Below are 26,546 nucleotides of genomic sequence, written 5' to 3'. Positions count from 1 at the left end.
TAAATCCTCATTTTCTGCTATAAGGTATGTGTACCTCTGCAAGACTCAGCCAGAGCTATACATGTTATATTAGCTAGTGAAATAAGGTGTGAAATAATAGCATGTATAGCTTACCTTAAATGTTCATCTTATTTTCGGTTAGGTGGGGAATGGGGGTAGGGAGGTAAAGGTAGTCATAATGAAAATCATTCTAAGTATTTTCATCATTCAAATATGTATCAATGACCGACATATCATATCTTAATTAAAAACAAAATTACTACAAAGCTGCAAGCTATATTGACCATATTTTTATATCAAGATAGATTTGATAGTCACTTTTCTATATTTCGTAGAACTCAGAATGACATTCGTTTATTGATATTTCCAATCATTTGCAGACTATTTACAATCACAGCTATTAAGAACATCACATCGTTTGTATAATCTCTGTCGGTAATCATACATTTTTTTTACTTGGTTCAAATATAATAACAAAATTCTGTAAACATGAAATTCAATCATTCATCTCTTTAAAGCATGAATTCTTAAACGTACATTCAGTTGCCAAAAAAATAAACTTTGAAATTTTGAATCAAATTTATAAAATGTCGGCCAATATTGCACAAGAAGAATAAAGTAAACTGTATAATTCTTCTCATTGATTGCATATTATTTAGCCATAAGGCATATTTCTTAAAAAAAAATTAATAGAAGATTTGAAATTTCTTATTGAATATATTTAGAAACATAGTTGTAATCTTCAGCATATTTTCAATTTTATTTTTTTCCATATAATTATTACCAATACCACACTTAGCAATCAAGCACTGTACATACATTTAATACTACTTGGTAAATGTAATCAAGAATATGATTTATACACATGCATCAAAATTTAAACAAATTTGTTTGATATCTAAAAATGATAATTTTGACCTAATTTAATTTTTATTTTCGCAGATAATGCTGTGATTATCATACACTTTACCAATTGTATTTCCGGAAGATAATCCCATGATTTTTTTGAAATTCTTTAATTTTTACATTTATCATGGAAACCATATTTTAAAGACGTACAACACACTGGGGGAGATAACTCTTGCGATTTCAATTGAACGTTTGACGTGACGTCAAATTAACATCAAAAATAAAGCGTCAAAATGACGAGTAAAACGATCCCGATGTACATGTATATCAATCATAAAAGAAAAATGGGATACGGGGCTTGGCTGTGATTATGTGTACCATACTCAATCAATAATTATTTTTTAATTAACCCGATTAAACTCCGTAAAAAGCAAGACATGAAATACCATTCATAAATGTTTATTTCATTTCATTTCATATACAATAAATTGTAATCTTGATCAAAGCGCAGCATTTTTTTTTTATTCTGAAAATTTTATTGTACATTGCCGAAATTCTTATTATGTACAATTGGCTATATAACATTCCGATTAATGGTCTTCATTACAATTTGTGCATTTACGATAAAGATATTGTTTTTCTTCTTTAATTAAATAAAACAATAAACAAACAAAAAACTTTTTACAATGTAAAATCGATGTTGTGCTCGGACCCTTACTGATCAAAGAGGAACAACTCTGAAAATGTAGGAGATGTTTGTTTTCCTCCCTTTATTCACGGTTTTCCACAGAATCAGATTCATTTGTAGCAAGACCTGATAAATCCGAGAATTGAATACTATAGTGCTCATATACACAATGTAAGTATAGAATTGAAAAGAATTGTTCACTAGTACTGAAATTATCTGCATTTATGAATATCCTATTGCAGCAAATCGTTTGACTTTCTGTCCTGTCAACAATGTCGGTTCGCATTTCCTCGAATCAAAACAAAACGTTGCCTATAAGATTTTTAAAAATATCAATGTGCGATTTGATATGAATTGAATTAGACGAAGAGTTAATGTGGACGAATACGGAATTTTCATTTTAAAAGCACAACATTGAAAGAATGCGTACAATATGAGGGGTGTACATCTATGCAAATGTCGATGTATCCCCACGGCCACATACTGTCTCGTTTGAAATAATGACATGAAAGAAACTACAATTATTCCATTTATACCACATGAGAGGTGAACATACACCATTTTTTTAATAAATAAAATCAAAGAGATAAGTTTAAAAATCAACATATTCAAGTTCAACATAACTTGAATTCGTATCCAGGTTTCATGTGATATGGAATGCATAACGCATACATATAGGCCTATGGACTAAACACTAAAATCCTTCAGTAATTTTTTTCCTGATAAATATAAAAACAGTAGTCAATATTTCTTCTGCATTCATGAATTTAAAAACTAATGCATACCTCCGGGATTCAAATGACGAAATACTAGTATAATTTGCACTGTAAACGAAGTTTCGTCAAAAGCTAATGGTCTGCGACGCAAAAAAGGAAGGGGTGGGGGTGGTAGGGGTATTAAAAAAATGCCTTAAAATATACATTTAAATACGCTTTACATATGAGAACTTTTAAATTTGTAAGTTAATATGTTTTTGATGCAAAAGCAATATTCCAAATTGATTTTTTAAAAATGTGTATCTATAGATTCATAGCAAAGTGATCGTCCCCCGTCTGAAAGACGCGCGGGAATGTGATTTATTAAGAAAGGGGGTGGGGGAAATTTTCCGCTATTAAATCAAAACTGGTCGTTCAAAAATTCTACAAAAAATTATAAAGATTATTTTTACTACCAGCCACCTAAAGAAAGTTTTTTACCAAAATAAAAGGACAGGTTTTTTCACAAAAAAATCTTGAATTTGAAAAATACACACTTTTCATGGCTTAGATAATTCATAGTTATTCAGTTTAAGGTTTTTAAAAATTGTTTTGCTGATATATATATATTAAAAAAATGACTATGTTTTTATGTTAAATGGTTACAGGAATAAGGCAGTGAAATTTGACATTTATATCTAACCTGGCTTTATTGAAAATCAAGGTTTAAGTAGTTCATTGATTAAAATTTTTCTCTCCTTGTAAACAACTAAAGGGGGTAACTTTTGGAAGTTCCTGTCCAAAAAACACTCGAACGATTTTGTCCAAAATGTGCACACATGCAGTAGATATAGTCACGTACTAAATATACAAAAATAACGAAAATTAAACGACAGGAATTTTTTGGGGTAGGTGTGTTGTTGATTCCATGATCAACGTATGAAATGTATCCCCAGGATATGACACTTTATCTCCTGACAGTAATGTCTGTTGAGTGATTTTCATTTGACCAATTAACGTAATTTTTTTTTATTTAATTCAGCTGATAATTGATATATTTACATTGAATATTCTATTCATTCCATTTCAATTTCAAAGATTTCAATTTAATGCTCTTTAAATACACTAAAATTTCTAGAAAAATACAAACACAAAACCATGATTGAATGATACTTTAGCTGGAAAGAAACCCTTTAAAAGAAGCTAATGTTTCATGAAATAATCTGAAAAAATGACTTGATAAAACGAATACAAGGGATATATTAAAAAAAGAGAAATGACATTTAAAAAAAAAACATTTGTTAGACTGTGAACACTTTAAATGTTGATCAATTACATGTATGTAATCATTGTTTATTTGTTTATTCAACTCTGAGAGATGTATAATTACAGAACATTCCATCTGTTCTTGGGGTTTTCACTGCCAGCTTAGCCGGACCCTTCCGTAAGAAGGTCATAGTCAGCATGTACGGCGTCAGAAGTTATTATTTCGGTATAATCATAAGTATTTTCCACTTCCTGTTTTTTAACACTCTGTGTAGTATCATAATCACAGTCTCCACCCCCAACTACAAATCTCGTGTGATCATAGATGACCTCATTATCTTCTCTCCTGCGATCTGATTCTCTAAGATGATCATAAACTCCTTCCTCTTTATAAAAATATGAATTCTGTGACCTCAGCAGTTCAATATCAGCAGGATCTTTGGAGTTCTTCGGCTGTGTTTCAAGTTGAAAATGATTCCCTGCTTTGTCTACTATTGAGTAGTGATTGGTAACATCTTGTTGAGATGTTCCTCTATCATGTGTATGGATATTTTTCTTTTTTCTGCCGTGTCTTTTTCGTCTTGAAATGCATAATATTTATAAACATATACATGATATATGTCCATTTAAATAGGATACGTAAATAAGGCAAAAAGGTTCGCTATTTTATTTCTATGGTTACCTAGATAAACTCTTGCTTTTGCAAAAGCATTAATACATAATTTGCTATCTATAAAATAAATATGATAAATATGAGATAATCTGCTTTTGATACAAATGAATATGTTAAGAAAAAGTGAGTTCGGCACAGGTTTTATATCAGATTATGCTTAAATAATAATGATAAAATACTATATTGGCTAAATATCAGCAGTAAATAAAGTTCAAATTGTACGTATTTTAACGTACACAAAGTGTGTTAGAATATTTTGCTTAAATTAAGCTTTGTTGCCTTTCATCAAACGAGTTGGATAGTTTGTAGTTTTATTAAGCACCTTTTCAAAAGTTCTAATTAAATTTAGTTAATTTATACATAAACATGCAACTAATTGTTTAATTTAACATATGTCATACATGCATATCAAGATAACCGTATACTTAATATTTCATCAATAAATGTTTACAATTTTGATAATACGCACCGTGAACTTTGAAAAAAAAGTGACAAACACAAAATTTAATTAAAACCCTTTTCCCATATAATGAATTTATCAGATAAAAGAATATATTTATTAAAGTTATTTTTTTTCCTTAATTCTCTTAACTACAGAACTGATATTTTACCTTATAAGGATCACACTAATCAGGACTGCAACAACCACGACAATAGGAATAACAACACTGAAGGGAATAGTAAGATTAAACCTTGTGTCTGTATCTGTAAATCAGGCAAAACAACTTTCATTTTGAATAAGCTTTACACAAATATTTTAATGTGAATGACTTATTAATAGTTTCTCAATATAAAAAAGCTATAGATTTCTACAGATAATATTAAACAAAAAGTATATTTAATCTGTATGCAACTTACTGATACTAACATGTCAATAATAAGTTTGATTGAGTTATACCCTAAAACACATCACTTCTATAACATGCTGAATTAGATATTGATGAATCAATAAAGATTTTCAAAGGGAAATATGGAAAAAATATCAAGATAAATTGACTGCTCTTCCAGTAAATATTCACAAAATAAAATTTAGAAGATTTTCGATAATTTAAGTTTTCAACGTTTTTCTTGTGCCTCTTCCTTAAAAATATTCCTAAGGTAACAAATATTTTATCTAACCAATGTTCATAACATGAATACTTTCATATCAGTATAAAAATCAGGTATGCACTTATTCAGAAAATGAAGTTTTACAGTAGTTGTATTTTTTTTTTCAAACTTTGAAAAAAAAACATTATTGCTAAACAGGTTCAGTTCCTAAAAAAATAGAATTTTCCTAGAAAACTTTGTGTCGTCAGCTTCATAGAATCATCAGTGATACAAATAATTGCTATAAAGGGTGAACTTATTATATGCCACTACATGTAATCATACTTTTATATTTACATAAAAAGCTTGGGTTAGTAAGAGTTAATTGTTAAATGGATTTTTAACATCCATTTTGGTATAATTATCCCGAATTATTTTCTTCGGTTTGAGTGGCTTCTGTTTATTGTAAATTTCTTATACATGTAAGAGTGTCATTAGCTCATAAACTTGTACATGCATACAAATGCTAGTTACCAACATCATGCCTATTTAAATCAATAACACGTACATGTAGATTAACAGTTCAGAGGTCGTTGACAAAGTACATGTATTTACATTAAATAAAATAACAGATATCATGTTTGCTGTCTTTCACGCTTTTCTTGACTGATTCTAGTGTTGGAAGTCAAACGCAACGCGATGCTTATGGAACATGCCCTTTTGATCACCATATTATTTGAAAGAATGTCTCTTGATTTTTATCGACAGGAAGAATGATGCCTGGAAGTTTGAAGTCGGTGTATATTAAAATAATTTGATTTTCTTTTTATTCTAGCCTCTTATTAGTTAATTTCCAAAAAAAAATGAACGCAAATTATTCTGTATAATCTGGTTTGGAATGGGGACACACACCCTTGACAACCAACTGAATCATCTGTATCCATGCAATCCCCTCATTTCCAGTCCTCGAGATCCATGGAAAATTCTAGATTTAATAAATATACCTTTAACTTCAAATAGAAGCTCGATCTTACCTGAGGTAAACAAACATCATGCCTGCTAGATCTACGCATCAGTTATTACCTCCCCTCGCTTCCAAACACTTCCGTTACTACTGTTGTATTATTGCGCGGTAAATTTGAACTCATAAAAAAGCAACACAATTTTACATCCGCATTTGTTTATTTTAAAATTAAATCATAAGGAATGACTCTAATTCTTCGCGGATTATAAAGCATAAACTGACCCAAACCAGATTATACTCGATAATTTTGCCAAGAATTAAAGTGATTCCTTAAATGAGAAGTGGATGAGTAAGATGCAAGAAAAATATCAATTGATTTTATATTGAATAACTTTTTCTAATATTTAGGTTACCGTTTTTTTTAATCAAATCAGTGCATAAGTAAAATAGTTTTGTTGTTCTGTATATATACAATAAGTAATTATAAAAAAGTTTAATAGTCTCGAGGTAATTGAAAAAGATTATACGTGTTAGTTAAAGAGGAAAACAATCTCGGTTACTATATTATACTATATTTGTACTATGTTTATCATACTATTTTCCAAGAATCAAACATAAGGTATATATTTACCATAAAGTTGAAGAAAACAGGTTAAATAAAAACATGTAAACTGAACGCTTGAAACAAAATTTTAAACATAGACGATAAATAAAGTACTGTAAAAACCTTTTCTAATTCATCGGCTTTAAACTTGATTGTTAACGAAAAATAAGATATGTGTCCAAAGCTTTCACATCTGCGTGTCTTTTTCGCTCTCTGATAGTGTTTTGTGATTTCATTACATGTTCCTTTAGTTAAGCAATACATGTGTGGTGATATTTAAATGTAAAAAGTCAAACTGAAGGGCTTGTATTGATTTTATTTTTTATTATCCACCATAATGAATTTCTGTATCAATGGTTTTACCTATTTTAAAAAGACCGTGCTTGAATGTTAACATGGACATCTATTTAAATACCTGTAGAAGGTGATATTGTTGTTTTCGGCAAAGAAGTTGTCTTTGTCAAGATAGCAAATGATATTGCTTTGGTGTAAATCTTTGTGGGCTTCCCTACCACTCTGGAAGAACTAAACTCGAATAGCCTCGTAATATTGTCTGATATTGGTTTGCGGGTCGATGTCAAAACCTAAAATAAATTTTGAAACATTTCAAACACATTTTTTCATTTTAAAAAAATATCAAATATGTGTGGGGCTAAACCTTTAAAAAATAATAAAATGTTTTGAACCAAATTTGGTATAAACCATTTATGGGTGTAGGGGAACAAAAATTATGAATTTCATGGTCCCTGCTACATGTACATGTGCAACAATGTAGCTCTCTCCGATTTTTTTTATCTGATATTTTCTGGAGAGGGCTACAATTCCACAGCATTTCCGTAATTGTGCAAAATTATTTTTTTTTCTAATGCGGGCGACTGCAGGCAGAATAAATTGTTTTTTCTTTCAACTTACTTTTAATAAGACGAAATTTTCATTCACTGATTACAACATAGAACGTTAAATGCGAAAAACATGTAAAACAGTTTTACATGTTATTTTCTTAAAAACGAGTGGTCCTGTAGTTCAAATTCATATTCGTGTAGGGAGTTCAATTTCTGGAGAAGTGTAGAAAGAAATTTTTTGCAAAAATATCAAAAGGTTTCTAAGAGGATGGAACCAGAATCTTTCTTCATTACAGCGTCAAAACTAACACGCCATAAAGAGTAAAGGAGTTAAATAGATTTTCTTTTGTCACAACAACAATGTTAGCCAGATCTTTCACCTTTTGACTTGACGGAATGCCTTTCAGAAATAAGAACCAAGTCCAGGAAATCATAGGATCCGCCATATACCGTTTACGAACTTCAAGGGTCAAATTCAATTTTTTTCTAAAAACAATTAAAAAATACAAAACGTTACGAACATGTGTTTTAATTGTGTGTGTTTACCTGTCCATCGGTCATTTGCAAATTTATTTTGTTAAAATATTCTGATTGTACACACTAGAACTCTGAAGTTGATATCTAAAAGATGCTTGAGTTTCTGATTGACAATATTTATGTGGTTTTTGGAGACCAGGTCATCCAACGATCTATTGGAATTCCTATGGGTACCTATTGTTCTCTGTTATTAACAGACCTATTTTTATATTCAGAATTTCTGCGAAATCGTATGCGTGAAAAGAAGAAAACACTTGCTGTGGCCTTCAACTCGACATTTAGATATATCGACGACGTATTGCCAATTAACAATGGTAATTTCAATTCCTACGTCGATACGAAATATCCTGGCGAGTTTGAGATAAAAGATACCACAGAGTCTGACACATCTGTTTCATACTTTGATATTTAACTTGAAAAAAAAACCTTAATGGTTATCTAACAACCATGCTATATGATAAACGTGATGAATCTAACTTTTTTATCGTCAACTTCCCTTACTTATGCAGCAATATACCTTCATCACCTTTATCTACTCTCAGTTGAATTGATACGCAAGAGCATGCTCTATGTATGAACAATGTCTAAAACGAAATAAATTGTTGACAAGCAAATTGATGAAACAAGAATATCAACAGTCTCGATTAAAGTCATCATTTCGTATTATATGTTTTATGGTTGATCCAATGACTTTGTCAGCAAATACAATTCATCATTGAGTCAATGTTGACCGACGTTTTCATACTAATTGTTAGTCCATTATTTATACACTGAATTGACGAAAGATTTGTCCGTTATTTTCCGATCATGACAAGGAGCACACGGCGGGTGTGACCGGTCAGCGGGAATGCTCACTCCTCTATGTCACCTGATCTCACCCCTGATGTTTCGGAGGTCCATGATTGCTCTGCTCCTATTTTCTATTGTTTTGTGGACTTTGATATTAAATACTTTTCGTTATCTCCATATCCTTCTTGAAAGAGAATATATACTCAACAAAAAGAGAAACGCATATTGTTTTACTCACCAAATAAATTTTTAAGAAAGTATATGGAACAACTACCTTTTTATCATTGGATACCTGTTATCTAGTTAAATGACAACATGGGGTTTTTATATCCAAGAGTTGAATTATTTCCCTTGATTATTCATGTTTATGAAAATAGTGTTTTTCATAAATTCTTGTAAATCTGGGATCTATTTTCATTGATATTGTGGATTTAGAGAAACAATAAACACTCCTAGTAAAACCATATTTAAGATTTGATAACAATATTGATGCTGCAATTTCATGCCTTAACAAAGATGAACGCAACACTGGCTAACTATGATAATTACTGGAGGTACGCAACAGTAGGTTGCAACTGCATTTAGTGTACATCAATCGGCTTTGCAGCTGTTAAATGTGCGTCTCCACCAGCTAAGAATACGGGCTACCAGACCCAGACCAGACCGTCAGACCCCCCTTCAGCAATTGATTGATAACTGCCACACAGACAGCTGCTACAATTGCTGGTTGAAGAAATCAGCATAAAAGTGCACAAATTGTTCGCAAAAGATTGCGAGGAGCTAGTATTCGTCCACGATATTCGTACATTCGAAACTCACTAGCGCTGAGACGTCGCAAAGTACATATTGTTTTACCCGGGGGAATGAAAATTACACCAACTTAACTTTTCAATTCGCAGCATAGAACATGTTTGATTTTTATCACAACACAATCTAAAATCACTTAAAAAAATAAGGTTTAAACTGAAAAATTAGATTTTCGTGTTTAATCTTTTTTTGTTGTTGACTATATTATATATTTTGTTCTTTCCGAGCACCGAGGTTATTATTTATTGAACAGCCCTCATACTTAAAACAAATAAGATTAAAAAGGATAAACTTGACTTTTATGTAAATGCCCGGAAGCATTTTTTTTTTTTTTGCAGACTTAATTAAATAAACTAAACGAATTGGAAAATGTCTCAAATAAAAGGGAATTCAGACATATAGCCACGTTCATTTTTAGTTACGTGTATCATATCTAAACTGGAACCAACTTTATTCTTTAAGCATCATAAATATTTTTTATCATTTCAATTTTTACACAAATATATTACTATACTGCATTTTATATGAGACTTAAAATACCACATAAGCACTAACCGTGGCTTGGCCTCACACTCTGTCGAATTGTTTTGAAGTCATAATTAATTTTGAGTAAAATTCTTGATATGATGACAGAAGTAAGTCCAAAAGCAAAATACATACTTAAATATTTCGAATTGTTAGAGTTAATTCCCATCCTTTTTAATGATCGCCGTTGAAAGAAATAAAAGAAAATTATCTTTTAGTCAATGCAAATTTTTGGAATGATTTCGTCGCTTCACTTGCACATTCAGTAAAAATATCGTACGGTTTAATTTGTAAATGGTTCTGTTCGTTCTGTGCACGATGCATTTTATTTTGTGTATGGTACGCCATGTTTCCTTCCCTGAACAGTGAAGTTATACTGCAAGCTGCAAATGCTATTGCGATGTAGGGAGAAGATGAATATGTCATATGAGAGACGAAATGCACTTCTAAAAACATTTGAATCTAAGTTGATATATCAAATTATCAAATTAGTCATCCAAAAAATGAAACGTTCACTTTTTCCGTATACCTATTTATCTGGTCTCGTGCACTTGCAATTTTCTTAACTCAAATTTTCTAAAATTTTTCGCAACAACATAACATTTGCAACTTGCAGAATTATAATAAAAAAAAAGAATATAGATCCAATGATTGCGTTTGTAGAGAGTTGAAACTTTAATAAGAAAATACTGCATGGAAGATTCTTCAAAACGAAGTGCTATTTATTGCGTTTTGCCTGCCCATAATTTTATCTACCCTCTCCTTTATGAAAGAAGTATCACCTCCATGCACACATATTTTTATCCTTTTAAATCTGAATATCCATAACATTTACCCGATCTAAAATTATCTAATTCGTGTGAATATGTTTTTTTTTTTTGGTTTTATTTGTAAAAAAAAATCATATATAATTCATGAACACAAACGCTATGTAAAAGTGTATCCTTCCTCCAAACAAAAAAAAAAAAAATAAATGCAATATATCTCATTTGTTCCAACACATATGAAATGTAACTGATTCTAATCCTTCGAAAAAGAATACCTTTTTTCTCAAAAGCAAAATAATACTCATTTAACTGTGACGTATTTTTAGATATTATGGTTAGGATAAATAAAAATTAGAATCTTTTGATTTATATTTATATTTGCTTGGTTTTCTAGTAAGCCAACAGCGAAATTTATGTGAATACCATTTTTGACTGTGTATACTCACGCGTAGAAATATACACGGAGAAATTTGCACTAACACGATGTCACAATGAGGCTACAGAGACGTGATAAAAAAAAAACAACGAAATAGGACAGCGAGAAATTCAAATATTGAGCATGTTTTTGATGTTTTAAGACATGGAATATGCAAATGTAAATGATGCATTTAAGTTAAGTGTAAATTATTAGTTTGTGAATTACACAGACTTGTTAAGAAAAGATATAATATCCAGCGCTTGCACGTACCCTAGCGCGCTTCAAGATACATCACTACATGACAAGTCTGTGTGATCAACACATCAATTACAAAACTTAAAAACATTCCTTAATTTGAGACGTCATAAATCAAACACTTACATCGACACATTTGTATTGTTCTTCATTTCCACAGTCTATATATTGACATCCGTTCCGATTACACTTCTGACATTGTACGATTGTTTCCTTTTTGATAATTTGGCCTAAAATAAAAATATTAGAAACAAATTATAAGTTTAATCAAACACGATCATAGGAAAGTCACTCACATAATATTTCAGAAAAAGAAGCAATTGTATTTTCTTTTTTTTAAATATGAATAATATTGCTATTTACGTATTGCATAATGCGAACAAATCTATTCTGATTTTCAGGTTTTCTTTAGTATTTAGAATTTTATGCAATGATAAATGAATAAGCCCAGTAACTTACCTTTATCAACGCTAGTGTATATTTGCTGTGCAAAGCCAACCCATGATAGACCAAGATGTTTCTGATTTAGCCTTCTGCATTCTGAATCAGCATCTGATAAGTTTAGATTTCCGAGGAGATATGAAGGATTTGTAGACAACTTACATTCGTCCATTGATTTTCTCCATGGCATTGCGATGTTTTGACCCAATTCTAAAAAAAATCATTAGTTTCATATTTCTTATACACCATATACAATGTATCATCAAAGTTGATATATTCTTGTACAAAGAGTGAAAATCAACAAAATCATCGGACATTTTATGGAGATAACAAATTTTATTTTTTTCTTTTGCTTTTGGCATATGATTGATTCTTAATGCTAAAACATATTAATTTTTTTAAAGGGACGTATTAAGGAACTCGATGCTTGATGATTGCTTATTTCACTCTTAATTAGCATGGGGGTTAAGCGAAAATAGATTTTGTCCAAAAAAAAATTAACAATTTATTTTTTTAAGATTATAAATCATACATATTGGTTCAATTTTGTCCTCAGGTTGAATCTGAATTTTTTTTAAAGTTTAATTTTGTCCTTAGATTCAAAATACTTGTTTATACATCAGATGAGGTAAGTTCAATCGTATAACTTTACAAAAATTAATTTGAAATAAAAGCACAGCTTAGTACCTATATAAGAAGATTGTGAATCCAGAACATACACATTTAGAATGCGCATTGTTTAAAAGTGCATCTTCGGTTTATAACGAACGTTAGTGAAATTGTTCATAAAGGTGGCCTCTTAATTATAAGGTAACCATAATTCATGAAGATGAACTCTTGAGACTTGTTTTCGTCCGCCGTAAATGTAATACGTGTTGCGTTGTGAAAATCTTATTCTCTTCCGGTTTAATTTTTAAGCACAGGGTTGATATAAGCAAAAACGTTTCTTCCAAAATTGTAAAATTCTCAACCACTGGATCGGGTGTTCCACGTTGTAGTTTTCGTACTTCGTACGGGTTTAACAAAATATGCATTTAGTCAAATAATATTAAAAATTGTTTTCTTTACAGTGTAAACAAGAATTTAAAACAGTTTTTGTCAATCGATTTGACCCGTGTATAAAGAGAATATTCCAGCAGAAAACAAGACTTTGTTTTATGCCAGGTACATGTATACAGTCTCTAACGTTTACCCCCTCCCTTTAATTTGATTTTTCATGATAAACTATATTTTTTCATTAAATTGTACTCACGATGATTTTATAAATCTGCTATAATTTGAATATCATAGCACTGCAATTACGCCATGAACAGCTGACAAACACTTCGAAAAAAACTTTTAAACACTTTTAAAAGATGGTTACCTTCAGATAAAGGACAAGTTTGTGGTTTAAGAATCATTAAAAATTATATATGTTAATGCGCTCGTTTCCATGGCAACAACCACTGAATATGCCCTTATTGAAAAATGTAAAATGTATGAAAAAAATCCGACTGCCAGTACAAAAGTATCAACAAACTTACAAATTATAATAACAATTTATTTATTTTCATGAATAAAATAGGGTTACAGACTGAATTTCCTCTGTTTTCTTTAAAATTGTCTATTTTTTCTTGACCTTGAGAACAAAAATGGTTATAAAATCACTCTAAGAGTAATTGGATATTTATTTTTTAAACTTTATTTTAAATAAGAGATATATGCATGTAGCTAAGTAACGGAGGGTAGAAATGGGTATGGTCATGAGTCAAATAAAAAGATATGCTAATCCGAATTTCCTCTATTCTAATTTTAATAATTACCCTGAATTACATTTATTGGCAATTAATACTAAAAAAATCAATCAAAAGTAATCAATTATCAATTTATTTAATCAAATATGTTAAAAACAAACTTTAAATGATACTTTTAAAGGAAAATTAATGTAAAAAAATCAACATTTGAAAATTTACATTCCAAATTTCCTGTTGTTTTTTTTTTTACCTTAAACTTCTGAATTGATTCTTGGTGTTTTAAACAAAAAACTCAATGTCATGATATTAAAATTTTCATAATTTTTTTTTTAAAGACGTAATTTGTATATCTAATTTAGAAATTACACTGACATATTTACAGAGTACAGAAAAAAAGTGCACGTACATTAAACATCTGAATTTCCTCTGACTTCTTTAAAACAACAAACCGATAATGTTCAAGGTTTCCTTAAATCAAAAAATCCATGGACTGATCTTTCCCTTTCATTTAGAATATACTTGAAAATGGAACATAATGATATACATATAATCCAATTTCTGTAAATTAACAATCCAAATTTCCTGAACACGAATTTTTAACATTAAAAAAAAAATCTAGAAAAAGGCGTGACAAAAATGACAATTCACTTGTATCAGTGCTATACTTTTGCAAGCTTAAACTTAGTAAAAACATAAAAGGACACACTGAATCAGGGAAAAACAGATTTAATTTGACCGTCACAAAAATTTCTCAACAAAGTATATCATGTACATTCATGCTGCAGGTCTGTTCATACAGAAGTACTAAAAATCTTAAGGGAGGTTCTGACACAAATGTTTCTTCCCTTTTTTCCCATCTTCAATCTTTTGACTTTCTGTGCCTTTCATTTGGTTAAAATCCGATGAACATATACCGTTTGTCTTTCATACATGTAGCAGCTCAAGTATAAACACTTCAGTCTTGTTGACATGTGGCCGAATTAAATGCAGATGTGATTCTTAGCCTGAAGAAAAAACTACTTCATTTACAGCCTTACGGACAAGTGGACAATGAATATACATGTAATAATGTAACATCTATTATAACGTTACCTATTACTGACCGATTACTGACTGATTATAAGTATTTTAATCATAATACTAGTTCCACTGAAATAAAAATAGTATGGTACCTAAAAAATAATATTTACATTTCACATGTAATTGGCCTATAAAATGTGTAGAAATTGGGCCATTCAGTACACTATTACATGGACGGTGAGGTCAAATAAAGGATAAAAAGTGTTTTTTTTTTATTTTTATATTAATGTCACAAACCTTGAATGCCTTGCATCGTCATATAAGGGGAAATTAAAATGCACTCTCACATAGAAGAGTTTAACATACATGTATATATATATGTTAGTAGATTTGGTATGGCTCTTCCATTTATTTTAACTTATCCCAAGGGTAATTTGCAGATGATGCAGGGAGTTAAAGTTGTAAATATATGTATATCAGTACTAGTGTTTGAAATCACTGTTCGCCCGACTGCCCCAAACGCACAAATTTTGTCTAAGACGAATAGATTTCCACGTATTGACGTCCGGTTTGACTTTTTAATTTTTTCTCCATAAATTGAAATTCAGATATTTGATAAAACTCTCAAATCAACATATATTACTGGCTGCAAAGTGTAACAAGCGAATGGGTAGAATTCATCAGCCTATACATATAGGTCTGACATTGATTATGTAGTGACCTGGCCCTATTAACATTATTGCTAGAACAAATTTATAAATGACAAATCATTTTTGTTCGGGCTAATACATGTTTAGCAGGGTTCGGGCTAGTATATTTTTAGCAAGGTTCTGGCTAGTACATTTTTGGCAGGATGGACAACTTTCAGTAGCAATCAGCCCTGCATGTCTAGTTAATTTTACAGTGAGTTTCGTGCACAATGTATATGCATTGAGTTTTTATTTTCTGATGCGCAATTTGTTAGGATAAAACAATAAAAGTTAAGAAACAACATCCTTTAAAAAATAATAATTTCAAATGCATAATTACAGTGCTACATGTAACAAAGCTGGTATCAGTTTCATTACCTGTGTACATGTATACTGTATGTAGGCTTATGTTCGCCCCGCTTTATTTTTGTCCTTTCACACTTGCAAAGAATTTTGCCCCATCTAAAATTTACCCAGTACAAAATTGTTAGTTTGTTTAAGAAAATATACTGTCTTCTTTGAATTCGCCCAACCGATGTCAGAGCCAAAGGGGCAACAATAAAATGGGGAGAAATTTTCCGGTTTACAGTTATCTTATGTACATTTTATCAGTATGACAAGTACTATAATCACTTTAGCAAGTTTACTTTTTAAAATTTCAAAACTTTATCAATTTAGAATTATATTTTTTTCATACCCAGCCAGATGGTTTCAGCATCACAGTTTTCTTTTAGTGCATCTGGATCAAAAGGATTATCCTGCCAAGTGTTAACTAAGGTTGTACATTTTTATTGCCTATTGATGGAATCTCCAGTTTGTTCCTTTGGAGTTATTAAAAACCTATTGAGATAACAAATCACTCATCTGACAGTATTTAACATATATGTGACTTTTATAGACATCTCTTAAATTGTATAGACCTTCCTTATAATTTACATCCTAACAAAAACTAATAAATAAATGTGTGCTGTAAACAAGAATCAGGGGCCTCAATAATGTTTCATAAAATAAGAAAAATATGAGAACTGGTCAACTGTCTTTTTCTTTTTCTTTTTTTTTTACATGTTATTTTACACTGCACATCACCTAATTATCATTACATCAAGATTGTAGGTAAGACATAATTTCATATTTCAAAAATCATAAACATGGGACCTATTTTTCAGTCAATGACAAATGTGCATGATTTTTTTGCTATTTTCTCATTTGTGTCAATAAATTCAGTATTGTTTGAAAAGACAAGTAAAAAATATCGTTATCACGAGAAAAAGAACTCACTACAACAATGGTGTCATTGACTCATTTCATGCACTTCCCATAGCAGCCATGTGATTTCCCCTCTTTATTTTGGAGATGAGATAAAAACGTACATTGATCTGATTATACTTCTGCATTTACTCGATGAGCTAACCTTTCATAATGATGTAAATAAATTTCGTCTACTAAGAAGACATTACGTACTAAACATAGTGTCATTAAAGAATAAGTGAAGGCTCGGTCGGAACGTTTTGTTGTACTTACCTGCTTACTTGAAAATCATGGTCTACATCTTGATCTTGTCGTGCAGATGGTACCTAGAAATGAAATCGCCTGGACAGTTGTTGTAAGGTACCAATCAGCATAGATTAGTACACTTCTTGCATACAAAAACAACCGAATAAAGTGTTTTTCTTTGAAAATAAAAGAGACCCTTAGACCGTCTCTGTCAACATGGTAGCGGAAAACGGCCAGGGAATTGTCGTTAATCCCTGATGTCGGAATAATACTCGAAAAGCCAATGTTGAATAATTTTATAAGAATTCTATTGAAAATTACTTTATTGTCTATCAAATTGTTGCTTGAGGTCCATTAAATTACTTTGATATCAAAATTAGACAAAATTATTAGTACATGTAACACATCAGCAGTGATCAGCCTATTTTTAGCAGTTCGAGTTGCGCGGTAGATTTGATTTCGTCACAGTCGAATCACCTTAAATGACTCGAATAAGTGTCTCCTACGTAGATATTTGATTTTTACTGATTTTTATGAGACCGGGTGTCACGTGTGTATTAGACTAGTTTCCCGTCAAAGAAAAATAGACCTGTAAGTGGAGCACGTGTATGACAGTGCCAGGACGTCCGTCGTCTAACCTATTCGATATTTCTGTCAGTCATATTGTTAACTTTGTTTATATTCCAATATATTACTTCTAAATCGTTTATTTGTGTCTCTCGTTCATATACAAAGTCTTACACCATTCATCGGATCCATCCATCCCTTTTCCATGTTTATGAACGACCGAAATTCTTCCAACTTTTCATCATCAATCTTCAGGCGTGTTTTTGTGCCTTTTAGGCTTTAATTATCAATTATCACGAAAACAAATACTCCAATGCAAGAATTTGTTCACTACATGTATTATGATTACTGATCATAAGTAGTCTTTCACAATATATTCCCATCGAGATAGAATATTTGCCTTATGAATTCACAGCGTAACCGCCTTTTAAGCTGATTTAAACCTTGCGTATTTTTTCAAAATCTGCGACGAACAGTTAGTGAAATAATTTAACTTTCAAAACATAGTAATTCAATTGTTTGTCTCAAGTTACATGTATATATAAGTAATAAATAACAAGTTCAGAAGTTTCTAGAGCTCCAATAAAATGGGTTCGGCAGTTACGGAGAAGAAGCAACAAATGCACAAATGTTTACGCGGACGACGCACAAGGAAGAAAACAGGTGGCAATAGGTCACCCGAGTGTTCCAGGTAATCTAAAACATACACTTACTTTCATTCTTGCAAAGACTTTGGAGTGAAATACTGCAATTTCTACTTAGATATTTAGAATCACTACACTGTAGAGCCATGCACATTGCAACCTTCTTTTCTGTGCTTTTTTCAAACGTTTTGACTACAATAAAAATCAAAAGTTTCATTAAGAATGCCAAAAGATATTATTCAATTTGTATGTTGATCGAAGTAAATTTATTGATTAATGTAATTATATATATATATATATATCATTTCATTTAATTTCTAAACTATTCCTAATGTATTTATTTTGTGTACTTCAGATATACATTTTCTTTACATCAATTCATCGTCGATCATGTTTACATGAACAAATGACGTTGCCTTCTAACTTTAAAAAGTAACAGCAAAATTAATTATATATTAAATAATTATAACTATTTATTTTTAATTGAATAAAACTGTCCACAGCACCCTACATGTACCCCTATGCCACCCCGAGATATAGCAAATACCATATGATGGTTTCACTTGCAATGGATCTTACGTTGTATAAGTTTCAGTAACTATGTAAATTATCATTTTTATTTGCAAAGAGAAATGGTCTTTCTGAAATATTATCGAATGGATAAATTACTCTGAAAACAAGAAGTGTTATAAGGAAATGAACGGTGTTTTTAAAGAAAAGGATAATATAATGATATAATGATACATATCTCATGAAATTGAAAATCAAAATTTTTTTTATGGTGGTCTGATAACCATTTATCTCATACGTGTTGAGGATATTACACATGAAATAAACCACTGTTTGGTGCTTTATTAATATCAATTCCGATTTTGACATAACCCCTTTCTTCAAACATTAAACTTTAAGTTAAAATTTCTGCCTTATAAATGAGTGATAATGAGAAAATGTTTCGTTAGAAGCAAGACAAATACTTGAATACCTCAATGCATTTTCAAATTCTATCTGCACTTGCTCATGGTGTCCCCTCCCAATTTATTTTTTTTTTCATGAGAACTGTTACTCCAAGCAGATATACTGTAGATGAAAGAGATTTCGTTGACAGTTGTTTGGCTATGCCGAAAAAGCCGTTTCAATTATGCTTACTCAGGGGCGTAGTATCCGGGGGGGGGCCAGGCCCCCCACGTCTTCTGCCGACATTACCTTTACTATAGAAAATGTTTACTGAAAGGAAGGTTGGCCCCCCACATTTCAGCAAAGGGCAGTGTTATAAAGAAAATTTACCCCAAAAAGTTTGAATTGAAAGATAGTTGGTCTTGAAAAAAGTTAGCCACTAACCCCCCCCCCCCCCCCCCCCCCCCCCCCCCCCCCACGAAATAGGATTTTCGACTTTTTGGGCAACTTTTAATTTTTCCTTTTTTTTTTTTTTTTGCTTGTCAACTTTTTCAGGTAAGTAAAAAAAAATTTTCTCAGGTTGGCCCCCCCACTTCCAAAAACGATGCTACGCGCCTGTTACTTACCATCGATCTACAAGTGCCTAGCACCCTAACTGACTGAGCATATGGCGCATGAAAGGATGAGTAGAACTCATATGATCAATGATCCTTACTAGTTCGTTTTAATTAAAAGCCAACAGATAGCCACACATGTTTTAAAAATGCAGATATCAAAGATTTTAGTTTTTTTTCTATGATCTACTTTCTTTTGGCATGTCAATTACAACAGCGCAACGTCATAATTTTTTTATAGAAATCATTCATAATGATTGTTTTACAGGGGTTATCTTAAAGTTTTCTTGAAAGCGAAAATCAAATGAGATACGTGTAAAGCAAAAAATTATAATTGTGTTATGTGATATTTTCTTTATCCCACTTGTTGAAATAGTATATATTTTCTCGGCAAGCCTCGCGAATATATATCATTTCAACTCGTTAGATGAAGCAATAATCAAATTACACAATTCAGATATCCTCTGTTTTTTATTTTAACTCTTACATGTAGGTTTAAATGGTTATAATAGTTTTAAGTAAGCACTATGATACTAAATCATCCTGTATATATGACGCATGAAAAACTTACATAAGTGTAACACCAACACATTTTTGTAAAGAATCGTATAAGAAAAATGACAGTTAAATTTTTGTATGGTATAAATGATAACAATGAAAGGAGCTAGTAAACTTACTCTTCCCGATCATTTCACATGCGAAAACATCGGCTGAAATGACGTAGCGATGCTGCTCCAGGTCGATAGACATATATGCCCAGATAGCAAGACATAGTTGGGCCAACGTTGGCCCAATTTTTTTTTCCAACGTTGGCCCACTGTTGGTAACCTTACGTTGGCCAACGGTAATTTTGCTCATCGGCCCAACGTTGGTCCAACATGTTGGCTTATTGTTGGGCCAGCGTAGGTATAATTGTATGACAACTAACAGCCAACCTTTATAACTGGTTGGTTAGGTTGGCCCAACGTTGGCCCTTTGTTGAAATGTGAGATGGCATATTGCTGGGCCAACGTAGTTATTAGTGTATGCCAACTAGCAGCCAACCTTAACAACTGTTTGGTTAGGTTGGCCCAACGTTGGCCCTTTGTTGAAATGTCAGATGGCATATTGTTGGGCAAACGTAGTTTTTAGTGTTTGCCAACTAACAGCCAACCTTAACAACTGGTTGGTTAGGTTGGCCCAATGTTGACCCTTTTTTACAATGTCAGATGGCAAATTGTTGGGCCAACGTAGTTATTACATAGAAACATCTGCAATTGGTTAAGTGATGCTTTACATAAACCTATTTTATGACTGTTTAAAAAAAATTAATACACAATTCAATCTGCATTCATAATGCATGCATGGACTGCATGTTCAATGAAAACATTACCAATGATTCGCTGTGAAAATATTTTATATACATCAATTCAATCATAATTTACAAAATTAATTTTAAAATAGACAATAGAGGTAAATTATGAAAAATGATCAATTCAAAGTTCTTAATCAGGGCTCACTTCCTTTATTACTGTCTTTTTGTTGTATTCTCGCTCTTTTTCCGTCCTTCGTCGCCTCCCGTTTTCTTCATCTTGATCTTTGTCATACGTACTCGTACTTTATATACTTGTTTATGCATGGTCTTCGATTTCTTTGCTATTTACCGCGACAACATTTGTTTTCCTTGCAGTCTCTGACTGAAAATATACAAAATAGTTTGATATTAGAAACAATACAATTACTGGTTCAACTTATGAATAAATATTACTTAAATCTTTTAATAAAGAAAATAATGTGTTATACTATCAGTGCACCTTAATTTCCTCGTTACAATCGTGTCTGTAATAGACAGTTAAGAATTAGATAGAAACAACTTAAAAGATGTTATTTTAATAGCCTTAACTTACAGTGCTTGTGTGCAAAAACATGAAAAGAATGAATTCCGAATCAATTTTAACAGTTAACCTGAATAAATAAGAATAGATATACTTACATGTACATCGCATCTAAATGCAACTATAGCAAGTGTATACTAAGTAATCCACAAATTTAAATTTCACTTCTTCTTGCTTGCCCTGCATTTTCAGTCTATGGCCTCACCACCTGTGAGTAATTGAATCTGACAGCTCACTCCACAGTTTGGTGTAATTTGATTCCCGATCTCCAATCTTTAGCGAACGCCTAACTTTTGTTTCAATTTAATTATAAAGCTGTGTCATTTTGATTTATGTATATGTAGGCTTCATTCACATCCTGTTCCTGAGAACTTATTCAGTCTTCTCTAAATTCTCATGAATACAACGCTCATGAAAAAATTCATTATATCAAGGGTTTTATTTCAAATAAATAAGCATGCATATGCACAATTCAAAAAATATAATGAAACACTTTTTGGTGCTATGATCACTTAAGTTCAAAGTTAAAATATTGCAAATATCAGTTCTAAACAAAAACAGTCACACAATTAAAAGCATGGACATAGAATGTCCTCTTAATTATTTCAGAATGTGCATCTAAATTAAAACTTAATTAGAACCAACGTTGTCCCAACGTAAAGCTCAGCAGCTAAAAATGACACCATTATTTAATTGGCAGTATAATAATTGGGCCAGCGTTGGCCCAATATAAATATCCCATCTTTGAAACACCTAAACAAGGAAAACTCGTGCTAACATCGGGTCAACATTAACTACTACCAACTTGATAAGACACGTTTTCTAAGGGTGTATTACAAACAGTGGGCCAACGTTGGGCTAACATACTACTACCAATTTGATAAGACAATATTTAAGGATGTATTACAAACAGTGGGCCAACGTTGGGCCAACATACTACTATCAACTTGATAAGACGCATTCTTTATGGATGTATTACAAACATCGGGCCAACCTTGGGCCAACATACTACTATCAACTTTAAAAGACACTTCTTTAAGGGCGTATTTCAACCATTGGGCCAACGTTGGGCCAACATACTACTATCAACTTGATAAGACGCATTCTTTATGGATGTATTACAAACATTGGGCCAACGTTGGGCCAACATAGTACTACCAAATTTAAAAGACACTTCTTTAAGGGCGTATTACAAACATTGGGCCAACGATGGGCCAGCATACTACTACCAACTTTAAAAAGCACTTTCTCTTTAAGGGTGTATTACAAACATTGGGCCAACGTTGGGCCAACATACTACTACCAACTTTAAAAAACACTTTCTTTAAGGGTGTATTACAAACAGTGGGCTAACGTTGGGCCAACATCAACATCCCTCCTTCCTTGGGAAGTAAAGAGAATGGAAGTTGCTAACCGTTGGGCCAACGTTGGGCCAACATAGGCATTCTGTCATGGTCGAGAAGGTTGGCATGGTTACATTGGTCCAACGTTGACCCAACGTTGTTCCCCCAACGCCAACCATACAACCTTTTGCCAATGTTGGCCCAACATAGTCTTGCTATCTGGGTATGCATGTTTATGATTTCACCAGAAAATATCTAATTATTCAAAAAATTTGAAATTTTGCCTAACTGTTTAATTTGTTCTTCGTTAAATGTTGACGAAATTTCCTAAATTTATCTCTGCCCTTTATGGAGTAGAAGTATATATCTCAATAATTTCCAAACAGCCCTCATACATATATAAATAAAATAACACAGTAACAATATTAATAGCCTACGGTTTCATATAAAATTTAAATCTTATAGATCAGTTGATAAAGAGCCTTCAGTCAGGAAAAGTGGCGGGGGTTATTTTATTGCCATGTTATCATTTTCTCTAGCTTCCCTGTGTATTGGTGATTGTTTTGATCTTATAGTCTATTTTAATTGTCTAGTTAAAAATAATAATTTTTTTTTTCATTTCCTTTCTACACTTCCTTACTCTTCTTTCTTTTTAACTTAGCTGGCTTTAACATGTGTTTTAATCTGGTTATCATTTTAAATTTCTTCCATGTTTATTTATACCCCCTTACTTTTGAGTTCATATTTTCCTTTTGACATTTTTGATATCAGCTATTTCGTAGCTGATTAGATTTTATCCATGAAAGAGGCATTTTTAAATCTTTCGAGGCTGAAGAACTTACATGTTAAAACATGTTTTTCTTCTGACTTGTAGTTAGATCCCAGATTGCTCATGCAGTCTATTTCATTTTCAAAAATACATCATATGTGAATAAAAACGTCTCAGTAACATTGCAATTCAGGCTACAGTTCCAAATGAAATTAACACGCATATGAGTCTTGTGAAGCAGTTTGTAAAGAGCCTCTGATCGGGAAAAGTGGCCGGGATTATTTTATTTAGTACAAAAAGTGAAGTATTGACAGTTATTTCTCCCATGTTTTTTTTTTCTCTGTTGTCAAGAATCGTTGACGCTCAAAAACATTTGTGCGTTTACCCATTATTTTTTCAACTTTAGTGCATGTACTGCATTTTTTTAAGACCTTCAAAAGAAGGAAATACCTGAAAAATAAATGTTGTATGCATATGGTCCCCCGCACTCATACAGTGTCTTCCTATCTGTATAAGTACTGCAGCTGTAGAAACACTTTTTTGGATTATGGGAATGTACCCCGTGCAGTATCTCTTTTTGAATGCATACACAAGTGTAATTCTGGAAGAGTTTATAAATTATTATCAATTATAATTAAGAATTCGATTATATAATTATTTGGAGTTATAATTACAGTTATCTTTAAGTTGTTTTTGCTTGATACATGTACAGCCATGTATATTGTATCTTACCTGAAATAAAATTCGAATTTTAAATTCAACTTGATATCTATTAAAAATAAACACCTTTACAGCAAAGAACATTTTTTCTTTTTCCAAACATAGTTCCTGACACATTCCAATAGAAGGAATTCTCATTTCAATGGATATAGAAGTGTTGATGGCAGAATCTTGGTAGCAACCTGATTTAAACAATAAATATGTTAAGAATGAAGTACCCCAAAGGTGATCATCAAATTCTCTCAATTGATTTTTTAACACGTACTTAAACTATTGAATTAAATCCAATTGCATTTGTATACGTACGAGGGTCATTCAAAAAATATGTGGACAATGTTCCTAATTGTCATTTTATTATTATAAGATAATAGATCAACACATTTTTGTAAATACAATCATTTGTCGAGGTGTGAAGTTTCATCTCGTTTTATTAAATAAAACTCATGCTAGACAATTTTTAATGCAGCATGTTTTGTGTGAAAATTAGCGACATCAATCAACCAAACTTGTAAGAGATTTATTAGGACCCGACACTCCAAACCACACTTCTAGTAATTATGATTTTTGCATAGAGCAGATTAATATTTGATTTGAATTATGCAAGTAGTTGTAGAGTGTTTCGGCTATTAAGAAGCCTCATCAGGGGTCACGGACATAAATCATGGTGTTTGTTTTAGGTGAGACCGGATTATTTCGTCACCTATATTCTTGTGTTTGCTGTAAGCTATGATTGGTTGAGAATGAAATAAAGTTTTGCATTCTGGATTTCTAAGAATGGTGTCCCAGTATTTCAGAATTCGTTTTTTCAGTCCTTTAACGCAAGGGTTAAATTTAGTAACCAGTACTGTAGGGTTACGTAATGAATGTTCTTTAGTCTTTTTGATGATGAGTTTTGATCGGTTTGTGTTGACCGTTTCCTTGATAATAGGATCAATTTCCGAAGTAGAGTAACCTCGCTTTGATAAGTGCGTCTTGAAGTCATTAAGTGTTGCATGTAATATTTCAGGGTCGGTAGTATTTCTTGCATGTCTAATGCATTCTCCTTTAATGAATCCTTTAAACACAGCTGGGCTATGAGCGCTCTGTCTGTGTAGATACTGAAAGTTATTTGTTGGTTTGATAAACGACTTGATATCTAGTTTGTTAGAATTTTGAAATTTCTGTCCCTTATACACTGTAGTATCAAGGAAGTTCACAACAGATGGAGAAATTTCAAATGTAAATCTGAGATGCTTGTGCCAGTGATTGCCGATATTGATGAATTCTTCTATCTCTGGTTGCGTTCCATTGAATATTATGAAACCGTCATCACGGTATCTGCCGTGGAAGACAATTTTGCTGGCATGACGAAATTGTGCCATTATTTGCTTTGTGATTTGATACATTCTGATGTCACAGATCTCTGGACTGGGGACTGCCCCCATACTTGCTCCTATTACTTGTTTGTAATATTTTCCATCGAATTCAAAGTAATTGTTTTCCAAGACGCATTTCAGTAAGAAGTTTAGATCTTCAGGGTCCGGATATGGAATGTCTAATTGCGTTTTATTGGCCTGTGTGTAAGCCTCATTTACTGATGAGAGAAGTTCGTTGAATTCCATGTTTGTGTACATGCTCGTCACATCATAAGTAATTAATAATGCGTTTGTTGGCAATGTGAGGCCTTCGATTTTGGTGATAAAGTCCGTAGTGTCTTTAATATAAGTTGATTGTTTTTGTACAATGGGTACAAGAAAATAATCGCAATATTGTCCTATTTTCCTCGTTGGCGTATCGCATTGCGAGATAATTGGTCTACCAGGTGGTAATTTCCTAATGCTGCACTGGCCGTTTATTAGAGCATTGTAAATGTTTGCTGGTATTTTGTGGGTTTTCGGTAAAAGGTATAAATGCCCACATCTGAGTGAAGGTTTTTTGTCATTTAGAAATTTGTAAGTTTCTTTGTCCAGTGACCCATTTGAATGCATTTCGGCAAGTTTATTTTGAATGCTTTCACGCAATTTGAGCATGTTGGGTTGATATTGCATATGTGCTTA

General features: G+C 31.9%; 2 protein-coding genes across 3 annotated transcripts; both read right to left on the bottom strand.

The window, feature by feature from the left end:
* Nucleotides 1-186: 186 nt before the first annotated feature.
* LOC134279657 (uncharacterized) lies at nucleotides 187-24,961 on the bottom strand. Of its 2 annotated transcripts, none has more exons than XM_062762087.1 (8): nucleotides 24,241-24,343; nucleotides 19,279-19,373; nucleotides 18,366-18,488; nucleotides 12,168-12,359; nucleotides 11,835-11,938; nucleotides 7,184-7,352; nucleotides 4,783-4,876; nucleotides 187-4,078 (listed from the first exon to the last, which is right to left on the bottom strand). In XM_062762087.1, the coding sequence occupies exons 3-8, from the start codon at nucleotides 18,448-18,450 to the stop codon at nucleotides 3,661-3,663; spliced, it is 1,062 nt and encodes a 353-aa protein (XP_062618071.1). In that variant the 5' UTR covers nucleotides 18,451-18,488; nucleotides 19,279-19,373; nucleotides 24,241-24,343; the 3' UTR covers nucleotides 187-3,660. The 2 variants fall into 2 exon arrangements, with proteins under 2 accessions (XP_062618071.1, XP_062618070.1); XM_062762086.1 differs by lacking the exon at nucleotides 19,279-19,373 and adding an exon at nucleotides 24,577-24,961 and having other exon boundaries at nucleotides 188-4,078; nucleotides 24,241-24,391.
* LOC134279659 (uncharacterized) lies at nucleotides 24,650-26,477 on the bottom strand. Its single transcript, XM_062762088.1, has 2 exons — nucleotides 25,609-26,477; nucleotides 24,650-24,692 (listed from the first exon to the last, which is right to left on the bottom strand). The coding sequence occupies exons 1-2, from the start codon at nucleotides 26,475-26,477 to the stop codon at nucleotides 24,650-24,652; spliced, it is 912 nt and encodes a 303-aa protein (XP_062618072.1).
* Nucleotides 26,478-26,546: the final 69 nt, after the last annotated feature.

This window comes from Saccostrea cucullata, unplaced genomic scaffold, assembly GCF_032062105.1.
Source record: "Saccostrea cucullata isolate Sc308-1 unplaced genomic scaffold, CSIRO_AGI_Scuc_v1 ctg5974, whole genome shotgun sequence".
Lineage (NCBI taxonomy): Eukaryota > Metazoa > Mollusca > Bivalvia > Ostreida > Ostreidae > Saccostrea > Saccostrea cuccullata.
The sequence above is the reverse complement of the archived record's forward strand: the minus strand, read 5'-3'. Positions and strand labels throughout refer to the sequence as shown.